Here is a 20,635-nt window from a genome sequence, read left to right as displayed (position 1 = left end):
TTTTTTTTGCAAAGAAACCGCTCTTTTCTAATCTTTGCTATCGCTTTCGATATCTCATAAGCGAATATTTTAGGTAATTTCTATTAATAATCACTGCATTTGAAACTCAAAATGCTATTTTTTCTAATCTTTGATATTTTATCTGTTGCTATTTCTTCTCTGTTATCTCATAAGCGAATATTTTTCATGGGTAATTTCAATTAATGCTCACTGCATTTGAAACTCAAAATGCTATTATTTCTAATCTTTACTATTTTCTCTGCTATTATCATATATATTTTAGATACCTTTGAAACACCGACTGCTCTTTTTCACGTAATTTGAGAGAGAGATTATCCCATCTGTCACATATTGACGTTCTAATTTACACTGAATATTTCTATCGTGCCAAAGATTTTAGCGAGGGGAAACCGAGTTAACGGTTCAATCCTGGAACACTCGCGCGGTGGCTTACAATAATGGTGAGCTAATGAAGAGGTCACCGAACCTATAGAACGGGATTAGAGAGAAACTTGGACTTATGCAGTCTAACAATACGGTTTTTTGGGGCATTAGGTAAACGGCTGCGACCCGTGGAGCCGGTGAGCCGGAGACGCATTGCGGGAAGCGATGCGGACCCCGAGAAGCGCCACAGGGGTGCGCTGTGGCTCCGAAAAGCGCCACGGGTCAAGGAAGCGTCACAGGGGTGCGCCCCGGGGCAGGGAAGGGTTGGGATACGGGCCCCGGGTCAGGAAAGCGCCAATGGGGTGCACGGTAGTAAATTACCGCTAAAAAAAAAAAAATTTTTTTTAAAACTGTGAAAATAAACAACCAAATTGTCGCTTTCTATGTCATATATTAGATTAAATTCAGTTGAATTAACCAAATGTTATTAAGCAATAATAATCCAAATTTTAAAAGCAGTAGGGGATGAATTGAACACTTTGAAAATAAGCTATTTTTTCATTTATAGATTGCATTGGTCCCATATTCGCCGTCTAGTGAAGAAGATGCATCTTTGGAGTCCCCCAACAATTTAACATGGGATGATTCTATTCAAATTCCTTTTAATATTGATGAGTTTTTTGCTGATTTTTTTAAAGTAGATAGTAGCACAGTTGAGCTGGTAGAATTGAGCCCTAATACTTAAAAATTTTTAATTTATTTAACAGGTAACCCTCAAACCACCTATACCCACTCGACTCCACTACAACCACCTTAAGGGGAGCATGCGCCCTATTTTGTTGACCAACTGGGGGGTGGGTGAAATATCCCCGCGGGGGAGGGGGGAACAAATCTCCCAGACTTTCAGCTGTCCAACAGAATTTTAAATCATATAGTTGTTTACACTGCAATGTTTGGGGATCCTTGTAATTATCTTGTGTCTTGTACTTTTTTCTATGATCCTATAGAGCTTGTACATAAATTTGAAGACAAAATTCGTGCACGTATTGAAACTCAAATGAAGGGTTGGGGAGGTCGGGAGTCACGTAAGGTTTCAATTGTTTTGAAGGTTTTCTATTTATATGAGGAGAAAAGCGAAGTTGATTATCATTTTGTGAAGTCCGAGTTAATTGTGTTTTATCTGAATTTGGAAAATTTTGAGTTATCTTTTATAGAGGGGGTGGATCATATTATAGCACGTCTTTAGAACTATAACGAATATGGTAATGGCTCTATAGTTCTTTTTATTGAAAATTTAAGCGTTAATATATGTAAATTTAAGAAAGATTTTATTTTAAGAGGGGGGACTGGTGGGGCTGAAAGGGATACAGTTTTAAATTATAATCCAGATCTAGAGGGTTGTCAAGGTGTCCATAAGATCTGTTTTTAGACAGATCATATGTGTTTCAAGTATGATTTCCTCATATCAGCATTTGAGACTCGAGATCGGGGCGCACCTAAGACGACTTTAGACAATTGGGGTATACATGCGAAGGACGGATCCACTTTCCCCATTGTAGATTTTTCTTGCTTAGAAGGAAAATATCCAGTAACGCTTCGATCTATTGACATGTTTGAAAGGGCTAATGCCCACTTAAATATTGGCGTTACTGTGGTACAATATGAAACAGAATTTGAAGATGTGGTTCGTTTAAAAAGAAGGGAGTGGTTTACCCTGTAAGGATTCCGTCAGTTGATTTGGTTAAACACTGGGTTTGGTTGCTATACACACCACCTAGTCAACCGAACACAATCGGTCATTTTAACCCTATCACTGACCGTAGCAGAGTTCTGGGGGCGGGTATGAAAAGGGGGGAACGTTTCTAATGTCTAACATGCCTGTCACAATTCCGTAGTGATATAAAACTACGGGATCATATGAGGCATTGTAGCCGCCACGGCTACCAGACAGTGGAAACGGTTTCAGGGGATAGGGCCATTCTACGTTTCAAAAATTTTCAAAATACCCTTCTCCAGTGCAACAAAATATCTTTGGACTGTGAGGCTAAGCTGGTGGAGGTGAATGACCCCCAATATCCCAACCGAGTCAAAGAACATCTGGCCATTGCAGTGTCCTATGCACATGCGCAAAGAGATAATTCTAACACCATGCAGTTGTTAGAAATAGTTGAAACATTGGATGAGGGGGAGTGCATGGACAAGGCTCTGACAAAACTGATTGGCACGGCTAATGGTGCTATTTCTCTTTTGATAAATACCCATTATCCAATGGTGCTGTCCGCAGAGGATCGTCTCGCTATTAAAAAAAAAAAACTCGGGGGGTGGTGCAAGGGGGCGGTTGAAGAGAAGGGGGCTAACGCCAAACGGGGGGGGCGGGGCCAAGTCAGAGATCAGGACCAGGTGGGGCAGGACCGATCAGCGGGGGGAAGTCATTTGCGAGGGGTGGCGCATCAATCGTGTAATTTAAATGTTAGCCAGCAGTTTTTTATCCCTGTTTTTATTCATAATTCAAATTATGATTTAAAATTTATCGTACCGGCACTGGCACGTATGCATAGGGGGGGAGGGGGAGTATATTGTCCATGGGTCCATAGTTCATTTACCTATAACATAATTCCCAAATCAGCCGAGAAGTTATTGCTTCTCGAACTGAAATGTCAGGCAGTGGATAATGGGCATACGTGTTTGAATAAAATAATGTTTTTATATTAATTTAGTTTTTTAAAAAATGAATTTATTAAATTTATTAAATTTAAAAAAATAGAAAATTTTGATATATTTACCTTGATTAAACATAACTTTCAAGACAGTGAAATGTATGAACTGTTGACCTGCAAAGGTATATATTCATACGATTATTACTGTTCTGGCGCAAGCTTAAGCGAGGAGAAACTACCTCCAATTGAAGCTTTTTACAATTCACTGACCAACAGTGAATGCACAGCTGAGGAGTATGAGTTTGCCAAGAAGGTGTGGTCCAAGGGGGATTGTAAAAATGGGTGGGATTATTGTAGACTGTACTTGGCCAGTGACGTTCTAACTCTGTTGGATATAGTCTGTAGGAACACAGAGCAGATCTATTCAGAGTTCGGGTTAGATATAGGTTACTATTTTTCCACACCTCATTTAGTAATGGATTTAATTTTAAAAATTACCAGGGAGGGAATAGGCCTAATCACGGACATAGATCAGCACCTTTTTGTAGAGCGCTCAATGAGGGGAGGGTATGTTTTTCACGGGGACCATATCTTGTTAACTGATCCGAGTGGACAAAGCAGCGGTGTAAAGTCAAATGCAGTGTTCTTGGACATGAACTTATTGTACCCCTCGGCAATGTCCAACTACTCTTTGACATGTGGGAACTATCAATGGCTTGAAAATTCTTGTGAGTTCCCCGACATTAACATAGTCGAGGACAATGGGCCACAAGGATGGTTCTTTGAAATTGACGGTCATATTCCACTGGTGCTTCACGACTCAGTCAAATAATTTGGTTTTCCCTGTATCAATCGGTCCGTGAGCAGGGACTCTCTAAGCCCCTACAATCGTTCATTGGTTGAGGATATGGGGATGCACTGGACCCCCTCCAAACAGAAACAGATTGCTGATTTGGACCCTAAGGAGACTCTCGTTGTTCACAAGGTGCTTTTGCACTGTATGGTGAGCAATGGCTTCAAAATCACCAACATACACCGGGTCCTGCATTATAATCAGCGACCCTACTTGAAAACTTTTATCGATACCTTTGTTGATAAACGCTCTAGGGCACATTCTAAGGCGGAGAAGGAAATATATAAGCTCATTCTAAATTCAGCGTTTGGCAAAATGTGTGAAAGTGTACGTAATAGATCTCGCTGCGATGTCGTGACTGACCCTCGAGAGGGTGCACGAATTATGGCCGACCACAATTTTACATCGTTCACGAGCATAGAGACCGGCATGGTTCTTCTACACAGGCGAAAGCGAAATGTAGTACTGAACAAGACTATCGCAGGCGGTAGTTCAGTACTGGAAATTTCAAAAAGCTCATGTTGTCGTTCTTTTACAATGTGTGCAAGGTGCAATGGCCACGGGAGGGGGAGGTTCAAGTTTACTATGGTGATACAGATTCTCTGCTGTTAAAGGTAAATGGGACTGAAGATTTGGATTTATTGGGTGATTTGCAAAAGGGGGGACACATCAGCTCGCGGATGGATTTCACCAACTGGAATCCATCACTCTACCCCGAGTTGGTGAAACGACAAGCGCCCAACAAAATATTAAAATTAAAATCTGAGTCGGGGGGTGATTTGATATACCGGGTGTTGCTCCGGGGTCCCAAAGTCTATTGCGTTGAAACACAGAGTGGGGAAGAAAAGAAGGCGTGCAAAGGGGTGCCTACACACTTTGTAAAGAGTAATTTCAACATGAGTGTATACAGAGACTGTGTAGAAAGTAGCCTAGTGCCGAGAGCACAAGTGCTTGCAATTCGCTCTCTACAGTATAGAAATTATGCTGTGAGAGTGGAAAAGAATGCAATGTCATGTATATCCGACAAGGTCTATGTGCTCGAGAATGGTGTGAGTGTCCTACCCCACGGCCACTATCGTATTTCAGACCGAGTTGAATGCATTGACTATCGCAATCAACTTGGTCTGGATAAATTAACCTAATCTGACACTAACCATCACTCAACCTGTTCATAAATTAACCTAATCTGACTAACCATCACCACCCCTCAACCTCTACATAAATTAACCTAACTCAACTGTTCATCTAACCCAAGCACTAACCCAACCACTCAACCTAACCTAACCTGTAGCAGTAGCAGTGATGACAACTATTCTTTTTCACTCCCGCGGCTCCCGGGGGGAGGGGGGGTCCCTTCCCGCGGCCGCCCAGGGGGGGGGGGGTGCCGCCCCGGGCCGGCCGGCCGTCGGCCCCGCGGTCCCCGGGGGGGGGGGGATCCCACCTTTAAATTCACCGTAATCAAGTTCAACTGTGCTAGTTCCAAGTGTATTTTTTATTGTTGTATAGAAAGTGTTGTAGATAAAGTGTTGTACAAAAAGTGTTGTACAGAAAAGTGCTGTAGAAAGGGTGTTGTACAGAAAAGTGTTGTACAGATAAGTGCTGTAGATGGACAAAAGTCTTTACAGAAAAGTGTTATCATTGTTCATGTTGAACAAATAGAGTTTTCATGTTGACCATGAAATTTTGTCTGGTTCTTGTTGAACAAGTGTTATCATTGTTCATGTTGAACAAGTGTTATCATATTGCTGTAATAAATGTTGCCATGAAATATTGTTTTTGTTGTTCTTGAATAGATAGATCTATGGGAAAATTTCTACTTATTCATTGGGCACATATGATTTACAGTTAGTCATAGTCCGACTGTTGTCAACAGCAGCATGTATCAATTTAAAACACCCTTCAGATCGTTTCTGTGTGGACCCTCAATGTCGGGGAAAACAACACTTTTAGCTATAAAATAAAACTAAACACTAATCTAAACAATAATATAAAACTAAACTAAAACAAAAATACGATAATGCATTAAAACTATAAATAAAACTATTTAGAAAACTTTAGATAAACTTAAAATATAATATAAAAATAAAATAAAACTAAACTAAAAATCTAAAAGAAAACTAAAACTAAACTAAAACTAAAATAAAATAATAAACTAAAAATCTAGACTAAACTAAACCAAAACTAATTAAAAATCTAAACTATAAATCTAACTAAAACTCTTAACTACTAAACTAAGTAAGACTCTAAACAAAAACTAAACTACTAAACTAACTAAAACTCTAAACTACTAAACTAACTAAATCTAAACTACTAAACTAACTAAAATCTAAACTACTAAATTAACTAAAAATTCTACACTAAAACTAACTAAAATCTAAACTACTAAACTAACTGAAAATCTAGCTAAAACTCTAAAATAAAACTAAACGTTAAACTAAAACTGAACACTAATCTAAAACTAAAATAAACTAAACTGAAAATCTAACTAAAAATCTAAAAGAAAACTAAACATTAAACTAAAACTAAACTAGAAATAAACTAAAAATCTAAACTAAACTAAAACTAAACTAAACTACTAAACTAACTAAAAATTTAAACTGTCTAACTAACTAAAACTAAACTCTAAACTCTAAACTACTAAACTAACTAAAAATATAAACTAAACTAAAACTAAACTAAACGAACTAAAAATCTAAACTAAAACTCTAACAAAAACTCTATCTAAACTAAAACTCTAAACTAAAACTAAACTAACTAATACTAAACTAAAAAACTAAACTACTAAATTAACTAAAATCTAAACTACTAAACTAACTATGATCTAAACTTTTAAACTAAAATTCTAAACTAAAACTAAACACTAATCTAACAGTAAAATAAATTAAACTGAAAATCTAACTAAAAATCTAAAAGAAAACTAAACATTAAAATAAAACTAAACTAAAAAACTAAAACTAAACTCTAAACTTTTAAACTAACTAAAATTCTAAACTAAAACTGAACACTAAACTCTAAACTACTAAACTAACTAAAAATCTAAACTAAACTAAAACTAAACTAAACGAACTAAAAATCTAAACTAAAACTCTAACAAAAAATCTAGCTAAACTAAAACTCTAAACTAAAACTAAACTAACTAATACTAAACTAAAAAACTAAACTACTAAATTAACTAAAATCTAAACTACTAGACTAAAAATCTAAACTAACTATGATATAAAATTTTAAAAGAAATAAAATTATAAACTAAAAATAAGCAATAATATAAGATAAAAAAAAATTAAACTTAAAATCTAACTAAAAATCTAAAAGAAAACTATACATTAGACAAAAACTAAACTAATAAACTAAAAATAAACTCTAAACTTTTAAACTAAACATTAAACTAAAACTGAACACTAACCTAAAACAAAACTAAATTAAACTGAAAATCTAGCTAAAGCTCTAAAATAAAACTAAACGTAAACTAAAACTAAACTTAATTACTAAACTAAAATTAAACTCTAGCTAAAAAATTTAAACTAAAACTGAACTAAAACTAAACGAAATATAAATTATAACACTAAACTAAAACTAAACTAGAACTAAACTAAAAATCTAAACTAAACTAAAACTAAACTAAACTACTACACTAACTAAAATCTAAACTGTCTAACTAACTAAAACTAAACTCTAAACTCCAAACTAATAAAATAACTAAAAATATAAACTATAAATCTAACTAAAACTAAACTATAAACTACTAAACTAACTAAAATCTAAACTATAACTCTAACTAAAACTCTAATCTAAAACTAAACTAACTAAAACTAAACTAACTAAAATCTAACTACTAACCTAACTAAGATCTAAACTACTAAACTAACAAAAAATTCTACACTGAAAATAAACACTAATCTAAAACTAAACTAAATTAAACTGATAATCTAACTAAAACTCTAAAATAAAACTAAACGTAAACTAAAACTAAAATTAACTACTAAACTAAAACTAAACTCTAAACTTTTAAACTAAATAAAATTATAAACTAAAACTGAACACTAAACTAAAACTAAACTAGAACTAAACTAAACGAACTAAAAATCTAAGCTATAACTCTAACTAAAACTCTAATCTAAAACTAAACTAACTAAAAATAAAATAACTAAAATCTAACTACTAAACTAACTAAGATCTAAACTACTAAACTAACAAAAAATTCTACACTAAAAATAAACACTAATCTAAAACTAACCTAAATTAAACTGATAATCTAACTAAAACTAAAATAAAACTAAACGTAAACTAAAATTAAACTTAAATACTAAACTAAAACTAAACTCTAAACTTTTAAACTAACAAAAATTCTAAACTAAAACTGAACACTAAACTAAAACTAAACTAGAACTAAACTAAACGAACTAAAAATCTAAACTATAACTCTAACTAAAACTCTAGCTAAACTAAAATTATAAACTAAAACTAAAATAACTAATACTAAACTAAAAAACTAAACTACTAAACTAACTAAATCTAAACTAATAAACTAACTAAAATCTAAACTACTAAACTAACTAAAAATTCTACACTAAAACTAACTAAAATCTAAACTACTAAACTAACTGAAAATCTAGATAAAACTCTAAAATAAAAATAAACATTAAACTAAAACTAAACACTAATCTAAAACTAAAATAAATTAAACTTATAATCTAACTAAAAATCTAAAAGAAAACTAAACCTTAAACGAAAAATAAAATAAAACTAAAATAAACTGATAAATTAAAACTCTAACTAAAAATATAAATTACAACAATAAACTACAACTAAACTACAACTAAACTAAAAATCTAAACTAAACTAAAAATAAACAAATAAACTAACTAAAAATTTAAACTGTCTAACTAACTAAAACTAAACTCTAAACTCTAAACTACTAAACTAACTAAAAATCTAAACTAAACTAAAACTAAACTAAACGAACTAAAAATCTAAACTAAAACTCTAACAAAAACTCTAGATAAACTAAAACTCTAAACTAAAACTAAACTAACTAAAATCTAACTACTAAACTAACTGAAAATCTAGCTAAAACTCTAAAATAAAACTAAACGTTAAACTAAAACTAAACACTAATCTAAAACTAAAATAAATTAAACTGAAAATCTAACTAAAAATCTAAAAGAAAAATAAACCTTAAACGAAAACTAAACTAAAACTAAAATAAACTGATAAATTAAAACTTTAACTAAAAATATAAATTACAACACTAAACTACAACTAAACTACAACTAAACTAAAAATCTAAACTAAACTAAAACTAAACAAATAAACTAACTAAAAATTTAAACTGTCTAACTAACTAAAACTAAACTCTAAACTCTAAACTACTAAACTAACTAAAAATCTAAACTAAACTAAAACTAAACTAAACGAACTAAAAATCTAAACTAAAACTATAACAAAAACTCTAGCTAAACTAAAACTCTAAACTAAAACTAAACTAACTAAAATAAAACTACTAAACTAACTAAAATCTAAACTACTAAACTAACTAAAAATTCTACACTAAAACTAACTAAAATCTAAACTACTAAACTAACTGAAAATCTAGCTAAAACTCTAAAATAAAACTAAACGTTAAACTAAAACTAAACACTAATATAAAACTAAAATAAATTAAACTGAAAATCTAAATAAAAATCTAAAATAAAAATAAACATTAAAATAAAACTAAACTAAAACTAAACTAAAATTATAAATTAAAACTATAAATAAAAATATAAATTATAACACTAAACTAAAACTAAACTATAACTAAACTAAAAATATAAACTAAACTAAAACTAAACTACTAAACTAACTAAAAATTTAAACTGTCTAACTAACTAAAACTAAACTCTAAGCTCTAAACTAATAAACTAACTAAACATATAAACTAAAATAAAACTAAACTAAACTAACTAAAAATATAAACTAAAACTCTAACAAAAACTCTAGCTAAACAAAAACTCTAAACTAAAACTAAACTAGCTAAGACTAAACTATAAATAAAGGGAATAAATAAACTTAAAATAAACTAAAAATCTAAACTACTAAACTAACTAAGATCTAAACTTTTAAACTAACTAAAATTCTAAACTAAAACTAAACAATAATCTAAAACTAAAATAAATTAAACTGTAAATCTAAACTAGAGCATTAAAATAAAACTAAACGTTAAACTAAAACTAAACTAAAAATCAAAACTACTAAACTAACTAAAATCTAAACTAAACTAAAACTAAACTAGAACTCTAACAAAAACTCTAAGCTATGACTCTAACTAAAACTCGCACCTTCACCGATTCATCCTTTATCAATGGTGAAATCCCGTCGAAATTGGAATTGGCATTTGTAAAAAGCGCCAGTGCAATAGGATCATGGACAGAATGTCCACATAAATTCGAAATGTTTGGACTTTCATCTCTTGTGTGCAAAGTAAACGGCATCCCACTCTACAATCTATCTTTTGATAAATCCTAGAGAACATTGTATGAGTTGACCATGCAAACCATAGATCATGATTCACAACTATTTGAAAATGGTATAACCGTTGATATGTTTGCTAAAACCCATGGTATCATTGTACTGGATTTGTCTGGTACACTGGATATGAGTATAGTACGTACAGGGAGTGTGCGTTTAGAGTGTACATTTGCCGACTCATTGGCTGAGAGTATTGCCCTAATCTCACTATACCAATATGAAACCTATTGGGAAATCACTCCCGAAGGCAGTGTTCTACTAGACTTGGCGCCATGAACACCAGTCAAATAATCAATGTATTTAATATGGACCCCTACATGTCCCAGTACAAAATCCTATTGTCTACCCTCAGACTATCTTGGAAAAATTCAAAGCACGAACAAGACCTTGATTATTGTTAATAGCAGTCCGTCGACTGTGCTGACGGGTCATTAGCTATGCATCTATCAAACACTGAAGAATATCAAATTTTTTGATCCTCTTGGGCTACCTTATACATTATACACACCTCACCTCAGCAACTATATTGAGAGCAGTGGGAAAACTATTATTCAAAATCGGAACAGGTTGCAGGATCTAACGACTAAAAGCTGCGGTTTCCATGCACTCCTATATTTTGTGTTCCGATATCGTGGCTCTACTTACAAGCAGTTTCTCCGCTTTTATAGTGACAATCCCCGTCTGAACGACTTTCTAGTGGAAAATATCCTCTCAGAGCTATATAGTATTGATTTCAGTGCCCTAAGAGTAAAGTGCTTAAAAAATGTTTGTGAATTTGTTTATTAATAAAATGTATATATATACAACAATGTCTTTGAATCTTCACTTTAGATTTCTTCATCTTCGATGTATAGGCAACTGTCGTGAACCACTAATGCCGGTAAATCATTTGGATTCGCTGTATATTGATCTTGATTGACTGCAAAGTCAGGGTCACATTTTCTACAGTACAATTTAACTTCACTCTTGTCATAACTCTTTGTATAGTCAATGATACTATTTGCATTCATATTGTGAAATTCAAGAGTTTCAATCTGTCTATTTGAAGCAATATCACATACAGTGTTTTCAAATGGTGAATCACAGTCCATCACAGCCAAAAAAAAATCACTTGGTTTATAGTCATAGCAGGTGGTGTCATCACAACGATGACGTAGAAACCAGATTGACTTGTTACCCAAACAGTTGAATCGTAGACCAGGTTCCTCTTCCCAAGACTAATTTAAATCCACGACGATACCAATCTCGTAGAAATAAACTAAAATCACGTTTGGGATTCTTTCCAATCATAGCGGGGTAAGTATTCTCCCACTGATCACATTTATCATTGTGACAATTGGAACACAGGTGTCCTCTAGGATGAGAATCACACACCTCCTCAAGACATGAATTACATCCTTTAATTTGTACTGCATAGCCTCTATGTAATTTACAAGGATTACATAATTTACACTTTCCACTATAGTCATCCATAATTGTACAATTCTCACATTGATTCCAACTGCCAAGAGTGTACATGCACAATGGACATATATAGAACATTTTTCGGTTTCCGATGTCAACTCACTCACCGCTAAAACGAGACTGATCGTCCTCGCTCGATAAATTCAAATTGTAAGAAAGGGGGGAGGAGTAACTCTGTGACGTTGCCTCCTTCGAATGATGGGGGAGCCATCTACATTGAATCCATTGGCAATATTTTCAAAGTATATCCACAATATGATTCTGCTTTGTTCCAATTAATATATAAAAAAATTGACTATAAGCATTTGAATCACATTTTACAAGTTTCATACAATAGTCCAATGGGGGATAATCAGTCCTTATTATATTCTCAAGTGTTCCCCGAGAGAATATCCTGCGTTGAAGAGATAACTCGAGAAAATCACCATCTAAAATCAAATGTTTTTCCATGAACACTGATCTAATTCTCTCTTTCTCAAATTTATTCATTTTTCAATCCTTTCACTCTGACTGCTGACTCTAGACTGTCCCTGATTCGTTAGGATACACGTGATCCTGTTTCCCGTTATCGGATCAATAAAATTCCCAATCGATTACGCAATCAATTTCTCGGGACAGGCTAGCCAAACAACAATGAAGCCATGTTTGTTTCATAATTCTCCCCTTCGTGAATCAATAATTTCCCCTAGCGATTATGTAAATCATAGATTAAAGAAGCCATGTTTGTTTCTTAATTTCCCCTTCGTGAATCAACAATTTCCCCTTCGATTACGCAATCAATTTCTCGGAAATTCACTTCCCCCTCGATTACGCAATCAATTTCTCGGAAATTCACTTCCCCTTCGATTACGCAATCAATTTCTCGGAAATTCACTTCCCCTTCGATTACGCAATCAATTTCTCGGAAATTCACTTCCCCCTCGAGTCCTAGATCAATAACATTGTTCCCGTTAGAATTCAATGCGCATGTGCAACCTTCGTTCCGGAGTTATTACACATAGAAACAACAAATAAATTGACCTTGAAAAAAGAGGTCATTGACCGATTACGCAATCTTTCTCCCTAGGGAGGCTATGCCCATATTTGGGGTGCAAAAAAAGTTGTAGGTGGCAGCAAGGGTGCGTGACACGAGTCGGACCCCCATCTCTACTGCCGTTGTCCATAGATCTGGATCTTACGCCCTGCCACAGTTGTACTCCTATAGAGGATCCTCCCGCGATGGTGTTCTGCATCACCATGCAATTTAACCCATTACTGGGAGAAGGTTTGCAACTCATGGGACTTGTGGACAAACAATTGGGCCCTTTTGAGTGTACATTTGAGGGGCCTTCTTCCTCCTCCACCTGTATTTATGATCACGGGCGAGGGTGCCCCAGTTTATATTATGGACCCCCAGGGACAAGGTCCCCCCCTTGGTCCGTGCCTTCTATGGAGATACCCTACATATCTTTAGAGTGTTCCCCTATCGCCACCTGGGGACACGCTGAATGGCCTGGGGGAGGCCAGGAACATAAAAATGAAATTGATTAAAAATATTAGGTTTCCTTTAAACACGGAAAATGGTATAGTCTTCTATATGACTTTTTAAACATCAAATTATTATAGAGAAGTATGAACAAAGTTATACAGAAGACTTTTTGGTTTTCTTATTTAATATAACTCAACATTAGCTTGTAAAACTAACGTCTAGTCAAATTTATTGATTTACTTCAACATTAGTCTGTAAAACTAATGTAAAAACTAATGTAAAACTAATGTTTAGCCTGTTTTATTGATTGACTTCAACATTAGCTTGAGAAACTAATGTAAAAAATTATTGTAAAACTAATATAAAGCTAATATCTAGCCTAATTTATTTATTTACTTCAACATTAGCTTGTAAAACTAATGTAAAACTAATGTTGAGGATGACAACTCCCCCACAGCCCCCAGGGCAAGGGTTGTAAGTTATGCCCTGGGGGCATATAAGGTTTTGCATAGACAACGTTCTCGTATAAACTTCAGAAAGGGCTCATTCGATTAGAAATTTAAATGAATTGTTCCCTTTTTAATAGTAAGTTCTGAAATATTCACGCTTTTAAGTTATTTGCAACACCCGTTCCTTTTTTCATTTCTTGTTAAATGGCTATCTATTTCTACGGCAAGCTTATATCATTATTTTATCATCAAGCATGCAATCGCCTCCTGTAATCAAACAAGATGTCAAGAAATTTTTCTCACTATTTAACCCTGCAGCTATAAGCACTAGCTTCTCTGCAATGAATGAATTGCAATAAGGAATCAGACTAAGAGGTATAATTTTTTACATAAGAGGCATTATTTTTGTTTATATAAGTAATAAATATATTATTTGACAACTTGCCAGAAAAAGTCCCATTCAATAATTTTTATGCAGGAGGAAAAGAGATTTGATTCTTTTAGGTTGAAGCAGTATCTTAGCTTAGCTTCCTCGTGAATCTTAGCTTCGTCATGAACTAAGTCAAAATTTTGTCGAGCGGAAGTTTGGCGAGGTAAGGAATAAACTCCCGCAGATGTTATTTAATTAATTTTTAATGCATTAAAATTAAATTCAATAAATTTATTTGATTTATATAAATTAATGTTTAAATAGTTTAATTAATAAATAAATATTTTTTTAGTGACGGTACGAATTAAAGAAACATCACCTCTTCTCCTCCAAACTACAATGAAACTGTCAGCCAAAATAAAATACGAGATACACAACAGAATACAATAGAATAGAAAAAAAAAATTCATACAACTATAGATTCATTATGTTTGTTAAAAACTGAATCAAACTTACACTAACTAAATACAATATTGATATGATATTAATGAAACAAAAATACTAATAAACCAAATATCAATTCATTAAATATAAATTACATAACTAATTTAGCCTAAATTAAGTATCAATAAGAACAAAAACGAATATGCATAACTACCCCATGAACAAATCACGGAAGTAAAATATAACAAAACTGAACGAGGCGAAGGTTCAACAATAAAGAAACAACTGCAAATAGGCCATATTTTCCAGATAAGCCAAAAGCTTTCTTTGATTTTGCCATCATATATTAGCTCGTTTACATAAGGCAAAGGTAATGAAACACTACCTCCACCTGAGTTCAAATTGGTTCATTTTTACTATATTTTTATTTTTATTTTTACTGGCATACATTCTTAAATACCCCTACACTAATAAGAAATGCTTGACAAGTCTTCGTGGTGTGAAACACCCGGAAGAAGTAATTTATTCACAAAATACTAGTCACAACATTGTGACATTTATATTGCTGTTGTTTGTGACATTCATTGTCACAAACAACAGCAATATTGTTTGATGAATAATGTTGTATGTGACATGTTGTATGTGACATTTGTGTATGTGACATTATCTGTGTAAATGTTGTATGTGACATTTATATTAATGATTTATAATGCTGTTGACATATGTCAACAGCATTATAAAAAATCATCTAAAGTAGTTTAGCTCTAATATCAGCCCCCTCCTCCAGAACTGCTTGCTGAGACCCCTCCCCCATCCCTTTTTAATTTACGCATGTTGTTGTTTATGTTTTATCTTATGTCAGGTTTTTCATGTTTTGATTTTATGGTTGCATAGCCTTGTAAAAAAAAACTGTATTTTTGTTAAGGGCTCTCGAAAATACTTAAATAGTGCCTACAAATTTACCTCTGATAACAGACCCCTCCCTTTGGAATTGCCTGCTAGGAGTCCCCATCTGTCTTTAATTTACACAAGCTTTTGTATATATTTCATCCTTTTATAAGCCTTTTCAACTTCTGTTTTTTCCATAAGTACGAAAAGTAAGGAAATCTCGAAAAAAATCTTGGAATCAGAGGCAACGCTATAGCATTGCCTATAGTAAAGCATACAGCTCCAATGTTTTATTATTATTAATCGAAAAACTTTTTGCACAAAATAAGTTTTTTTTTAAAAAAAGTAAAGAACTCCATTAAACCAAAAATGAACAAAAATAGAATGAATGAATCTACCAAGCGTACAACTACCACAAATAAGTATTAATACATAAATGAAACCTAAAACAAACAGAAATTAAAATAAGTCAAACTCAAAACGAGCAGAAATTAATTTGAGCAGGGTTCTAAACCCTGTGATTTCTAAGAGCCAGAATATAATTTGTACTTTACTGAGAAAAATTCAAATGAATTTACTGAAAAATATGTGCATTGTCAGCTTAATGTATATATGCTGATATTTATTGCTTAAAATCTTAATTAATTTTTGATTCCTCAAAGTAATAAAAGTGAAAATATTTAAAAGAATTTTTTTTCAATAAAGTAAAAATTATATTGTGGCTCTTAGAAAACATACTCAGATTAATTTCTGCTCGTTTTGAGTTTGAATTACAAACAAGAGTTTGGGTATCTCCCCCTTCTCTCACTGTAAAAGTATAAATCCTACTGCGTCATTGGCGCTTTACTGAAAACTATATGTGTCTTGAACAGTCTAGGAAAGTATAAACAGCATCAAGTTGAATATTTTATATATAATGATATTAATTGTTTAAAGATCCATCTGTTAAAGAGTTTATTTCACTGTATTTGCATTTTTATTTTCAATGCTGTAAGAACTGGAAAAGAAAATATTTCTAATATAATTTGTTTTCAGTTAAGCGCCAATGACGAAGTAGGCTTTGGGTTTTAATTTACAGTTAAGGAGGGAGGCAGTATCTAAACTCTTGTTTGTAGTAAAACTATATTCGTCTTTAACAACTTTAAAAAGAGCTAATAAGTTACACTGAATGTTTGATGTATGATTATATTAATTGCTCAAAGCTCAAAAGTTCAAAATTTTTCTGTAATTTTAATGTTTTTTTTTAATATTAAGTACAAAAGAAAATATTTGTCATAAAATTGGTTTTCAGTAAAGCGCCAGTGACGTAGTAGGTCTTAGACTTTTACAGTGAGAGAAGGAGGTGATACCCAAACTCTTGTTTGTAGCGATTTTTGTTCGTTTCAATGTTGATTTGCATATTTAAATTAAGTTTCACTCGTTTTAAGATTTACTTCTTAATTTACATTAATATCTATTGTATGTTTGTTAGCATTGATTGTCTATTTAATTTCTTTTTGTTTTAAGTTTCATTTATACTTCAAAAGGAAATTTTTTTTTCATTTTAAGCTCGATTTTTATATTCGATCTAAGCATTACTACCTTTAAGAACTACTTATTTATTTATAATATTACTTGTTGTAGGTTTTTGCTATGAGTCTTTATTTAATTTCTGTTCGCTTTGGGATTCATTTATTCCTTAATAGTAATTTCTGGTCGTTTTAAGTTTGAATTTTAACAGGTATTTGTATCTGCTGAGCTTAAGTTTAAAATGGCCTTTACTTTTATTTGAAAAACTTATTTTTTTGAATTTTTATTTAATTGACGTCATAAAACATCTTAAAAAAAAATTCTTAGAAAACGTCTTGAAATGCCTTGAAACGTCTTGAAACGTCTTGTCGGTGAAATTGCTTCCTAAGGGTGCTGTGGTAATTACTCGCTAGGGTCATCCGATGGTTAGTTTAGGACCCCCGTTGGAATTATTCCCTAGGGTCCTGGTTGGATTGGTTGATTGGGCCCTGATTGAATTGCTTGTTTGAACCCCCATCTTTTTTTAATTTACGAATACTTTTGGTCATATTTCATCCTTATACAAGCATTTTCTTGTTTTGTTTTTCTATTCGAGTAGTCATGTCTCAAAAACGCTGTATTACGTTAAAGGCTCTCGGAACTACGTCAAAAGAGCCTAAAAATTGTTCTCTAATAGCTATGATTTCTTGAACCTCCCCCCATCTTTCTTTAGTTTACGCATGCTGTTGTTTATATTTTATCCTATGTCAGTTTTTGTCATGTTTTTGATTTTACGTTTGCATAGTCTTACCCCAAATAACGCTCTATTTTCAGAATTTCTCCAATAACACATTTACCTTGCAAGCAGTAACTTAAAATAATTATAACGCTTCTAAAAAAAAAAGAATACGAATATTTATTTTGACGATTACTTCACATACATAGAACATATTTTCAAATTTTCTCCAATAACACATTTGCCTTGGAAACAATAATTTCTAGAAATAGATTTTTCCCCTCTGCGTATTAATTATTGTACCCGTAGAAAAAACTCTATCATCATTCTATTATGCGTGAAAAATGGGAGTCTCCTTGCGTGCAAACGTTATTTCCTAGAAAGTTTATTCGAAAACAGAATATTGGAAATAGCCTGCTGGTCCTGACGTCTCAGGTGTATAAAATTAGCCTATTGGATAAAATTGGCCTTTCAAGTCCTAATGAAGACAAAACCTCATTAGAATATAATGATCCTTCGATAAATGTACTGGAAAAATGTATTCTGCAGCACCCTACATGTGCGCCTTCATTATGTAAGACCCACTTGTGCGCTCCCATTAAATATTACCCAAGCGTGCGCTGTCATCACGTAAAACCCACGTGTGCACTTTCATTACGTAAGGCCCACGGTTGTGCCGTGCTCAGTTACATGTGGGGATTCCCCACTGGCTCCTGAAGTCTTGCTTATCACGCACGATTGCGTCAATTCCAATTACTAAACACCTGCTGGCCATTTAAAAGAAGGGCACCTTTAAAATACAGGGTGTTGTGGGAATCTCACCACCTGTTTTCTTCAAATACTGAAGCAAGATTGCGTCATCCATATTACATAGGTAAACATTAATCTAACACCTGGTCAGGTGTCACGGAAACAGGGCTCTCATGAGAATCTGGGAGTGTGTCATGTGACATCACGGGAATCCAGGGTATCGTGGAAACAGGGCTGTCATGAGAATCCTGGGTGTCGTGGAAATCCTATGGGAATCTTGAATATGCCTCATGGAAGTAATTATCCCTATACTACTCACTCAGACCAGGACGTACTCAAGAATGTTTAATGATGTTAGTTATTATTGGATACACATTTTTAGAAAACCTTTCTTATATTAGTCTACACTGCATGTATTATATATTTTTTGGCATTCTGTTTTTATTCTTAAAACTGTGGTGTTTAACTTTTCATTAATAAGAAATTCCTGAGAAACAATTTTGTCCTCATTTTACTCTATATATACAATTTAATTTTTTTGAATTTTAGTCCGTATTCAAGCTTTCTTATTTTAAATTTTCGCCTTAATAGCCTATTCAAACGCATGGGGAGAAGCTCAAAACCAATCGCACCATGAGAAAACAATTTAAATCTAAGGTATCTGACGACATGCTTTCGCTAAGCTTTTGGCCACAGAAAACGCGCAGACGTGCATTTTATCTCTGCTTTTTGAAAAATCTTGCACTTATCGTTAGAATACTTTTCCTTTCGTATTGATTCTTTTTTCCCACCGGTTTCCCTATAAATCTGAACGGCTAAAACAAATGTTGAAGAAATTGAATGATTTAACTTTTCGTCAACCCGAAATCGCAAAAAAATATTTCTTTCATTATTTTAAACTCTTTATATTTTTATAAGATATTAATAAAAGTGATTGAGGGCTGCGTAATTTTACTATTTTGTCAGCAAAAATTTGAATATAATTATTAATTAATCATACTAAGGCTATGCAAACTTTGATAGATTATACATTAAAAAGTTTACTTATGAATTTACATAAGTCAAAAGAAAATCAATCAGTAGCATATAAAAACCTAAGCCTTGAATGAAATGCTGCAAAACAATGGCAAGAAGAATAAAAATTAACAAAAAAAAAAAAATGATAGAATTAAAAAAAGATTAGAAGCAAAAAAAATTAGCGAAAAAAAAGTTAGAAAAAAAAAATGTTAGACTTGAATAAATGTAGTTAATGAACTTTTTAATCTATTTTACAATTCGGGAATTAGGAGTTGAAACCATCTACCGGATTAAACAAAAACACCCAGCCTCATAAAATTATTACTTTTTATGACCCGGAAAAATATATTAATTTTTAATTAAAGAAATTTTCATTACTGATAAAAGTCCATAAAATTAGTAGTTTCATTTCTCAGTTGTAATCTATTCCACCAAGGTCAGGCAAGTACTGATAATTCCAGAATTCCAAAATTACTTTATCTCTATGATAGTACAATCCTTCGTTATTATTTAAAAACTCGTTTTTTGACTGAGTAAACAGCCTGTGACATCTTTTTTTATGAAGATTGTTTTCGTGATTGTATGTAAAAATAAAATAAATATTCATTTTTTTATTATTATTATGTTAAAGGATTGGGTACTTATCTGTTATAGTCAGCACACTCAACAAGTGAAGTTAGGTTAATTTTAATGAAATATACCTAAGTATGATGAAAATAAAATACTTCAGTAACAAAATTATGGAAACTACAACAGATAATTGTGGAAATCAGGCTGCCCATAATGCATTATATTAAATGGTTTCTAACCTAGCTGGAATACCAAATAAAATATTAAGTTAAAATATACCTACATTGTACTGTATATACACTATCTCACGCTAACAGAAAGAAAGCGGTTCTGTCAGACCAAGAACTTAAGTGTGATGGCTATAACAGATAAGTGCCTAGGACTGTTCTACGCTATATACTTTAATGGACTTTTAATACCACGGGGAATGTAAAAATAATTTTGACTGAGCCAGCTTCCGAAATTTGCATGCGGCTTTCCCGATTTATATCCAAACACTTTACAGCCCAGATATCGAACACCCAACTGAGATAATTATTTTTGTTTCAAAATAACAAGAGAAGTAAAAAAAGAAAAAAGATAAGATACAT

General features: G+C 32.7%; 1 protein-coding gene across 1 annotated transcript in view; it reads right to left on the bottom strand.

The window, feature by feature from the left end:
- LOC148945909 (uncharacterized) overlaps positions 1 to 19,950 on the bottom strand; it is a 176,537-nt gene extending 156,587 nt beyond the window's left edge. Inside the window, exon 1 of the mRNA XM_089097932.1 lies at positions 19,854 to 19,950. Within this exon, the coding sequence (XP_088954058.1) occupies positions 19,854 to 19,884 (31 nt within the window). The 5' untranslated portion in view covers positions 19,885 to 19,950. The remainder of the gene's footprint in view (positions 1 to 19,853) is intronic.
- Between the last annotated feature and the right edge of the window lie 685 nt (positions 19,951 to 20,635).

Source organism: Artemia sp. Qi Xiang Cuo, chromosome 12 (genome assembly GCF_049724085.1).
Source record: "Artemia sp. Qi Xiang Cuo chromosome 12, ASM4972408v1, whole genome shotgun sequence".
Classification (NCBI taxonomy): Eukaryota; Metazoa; Arthropoda; class Branchiopoda; order Anostraca; family Artemiidae; genus Artemia; species Artemia sp. Qi Xiang Cuo.
Note: the sequence above shows the minus strand (reverse complement) of the source record. Positions and strands in the feature narration are given on the sequence as shown.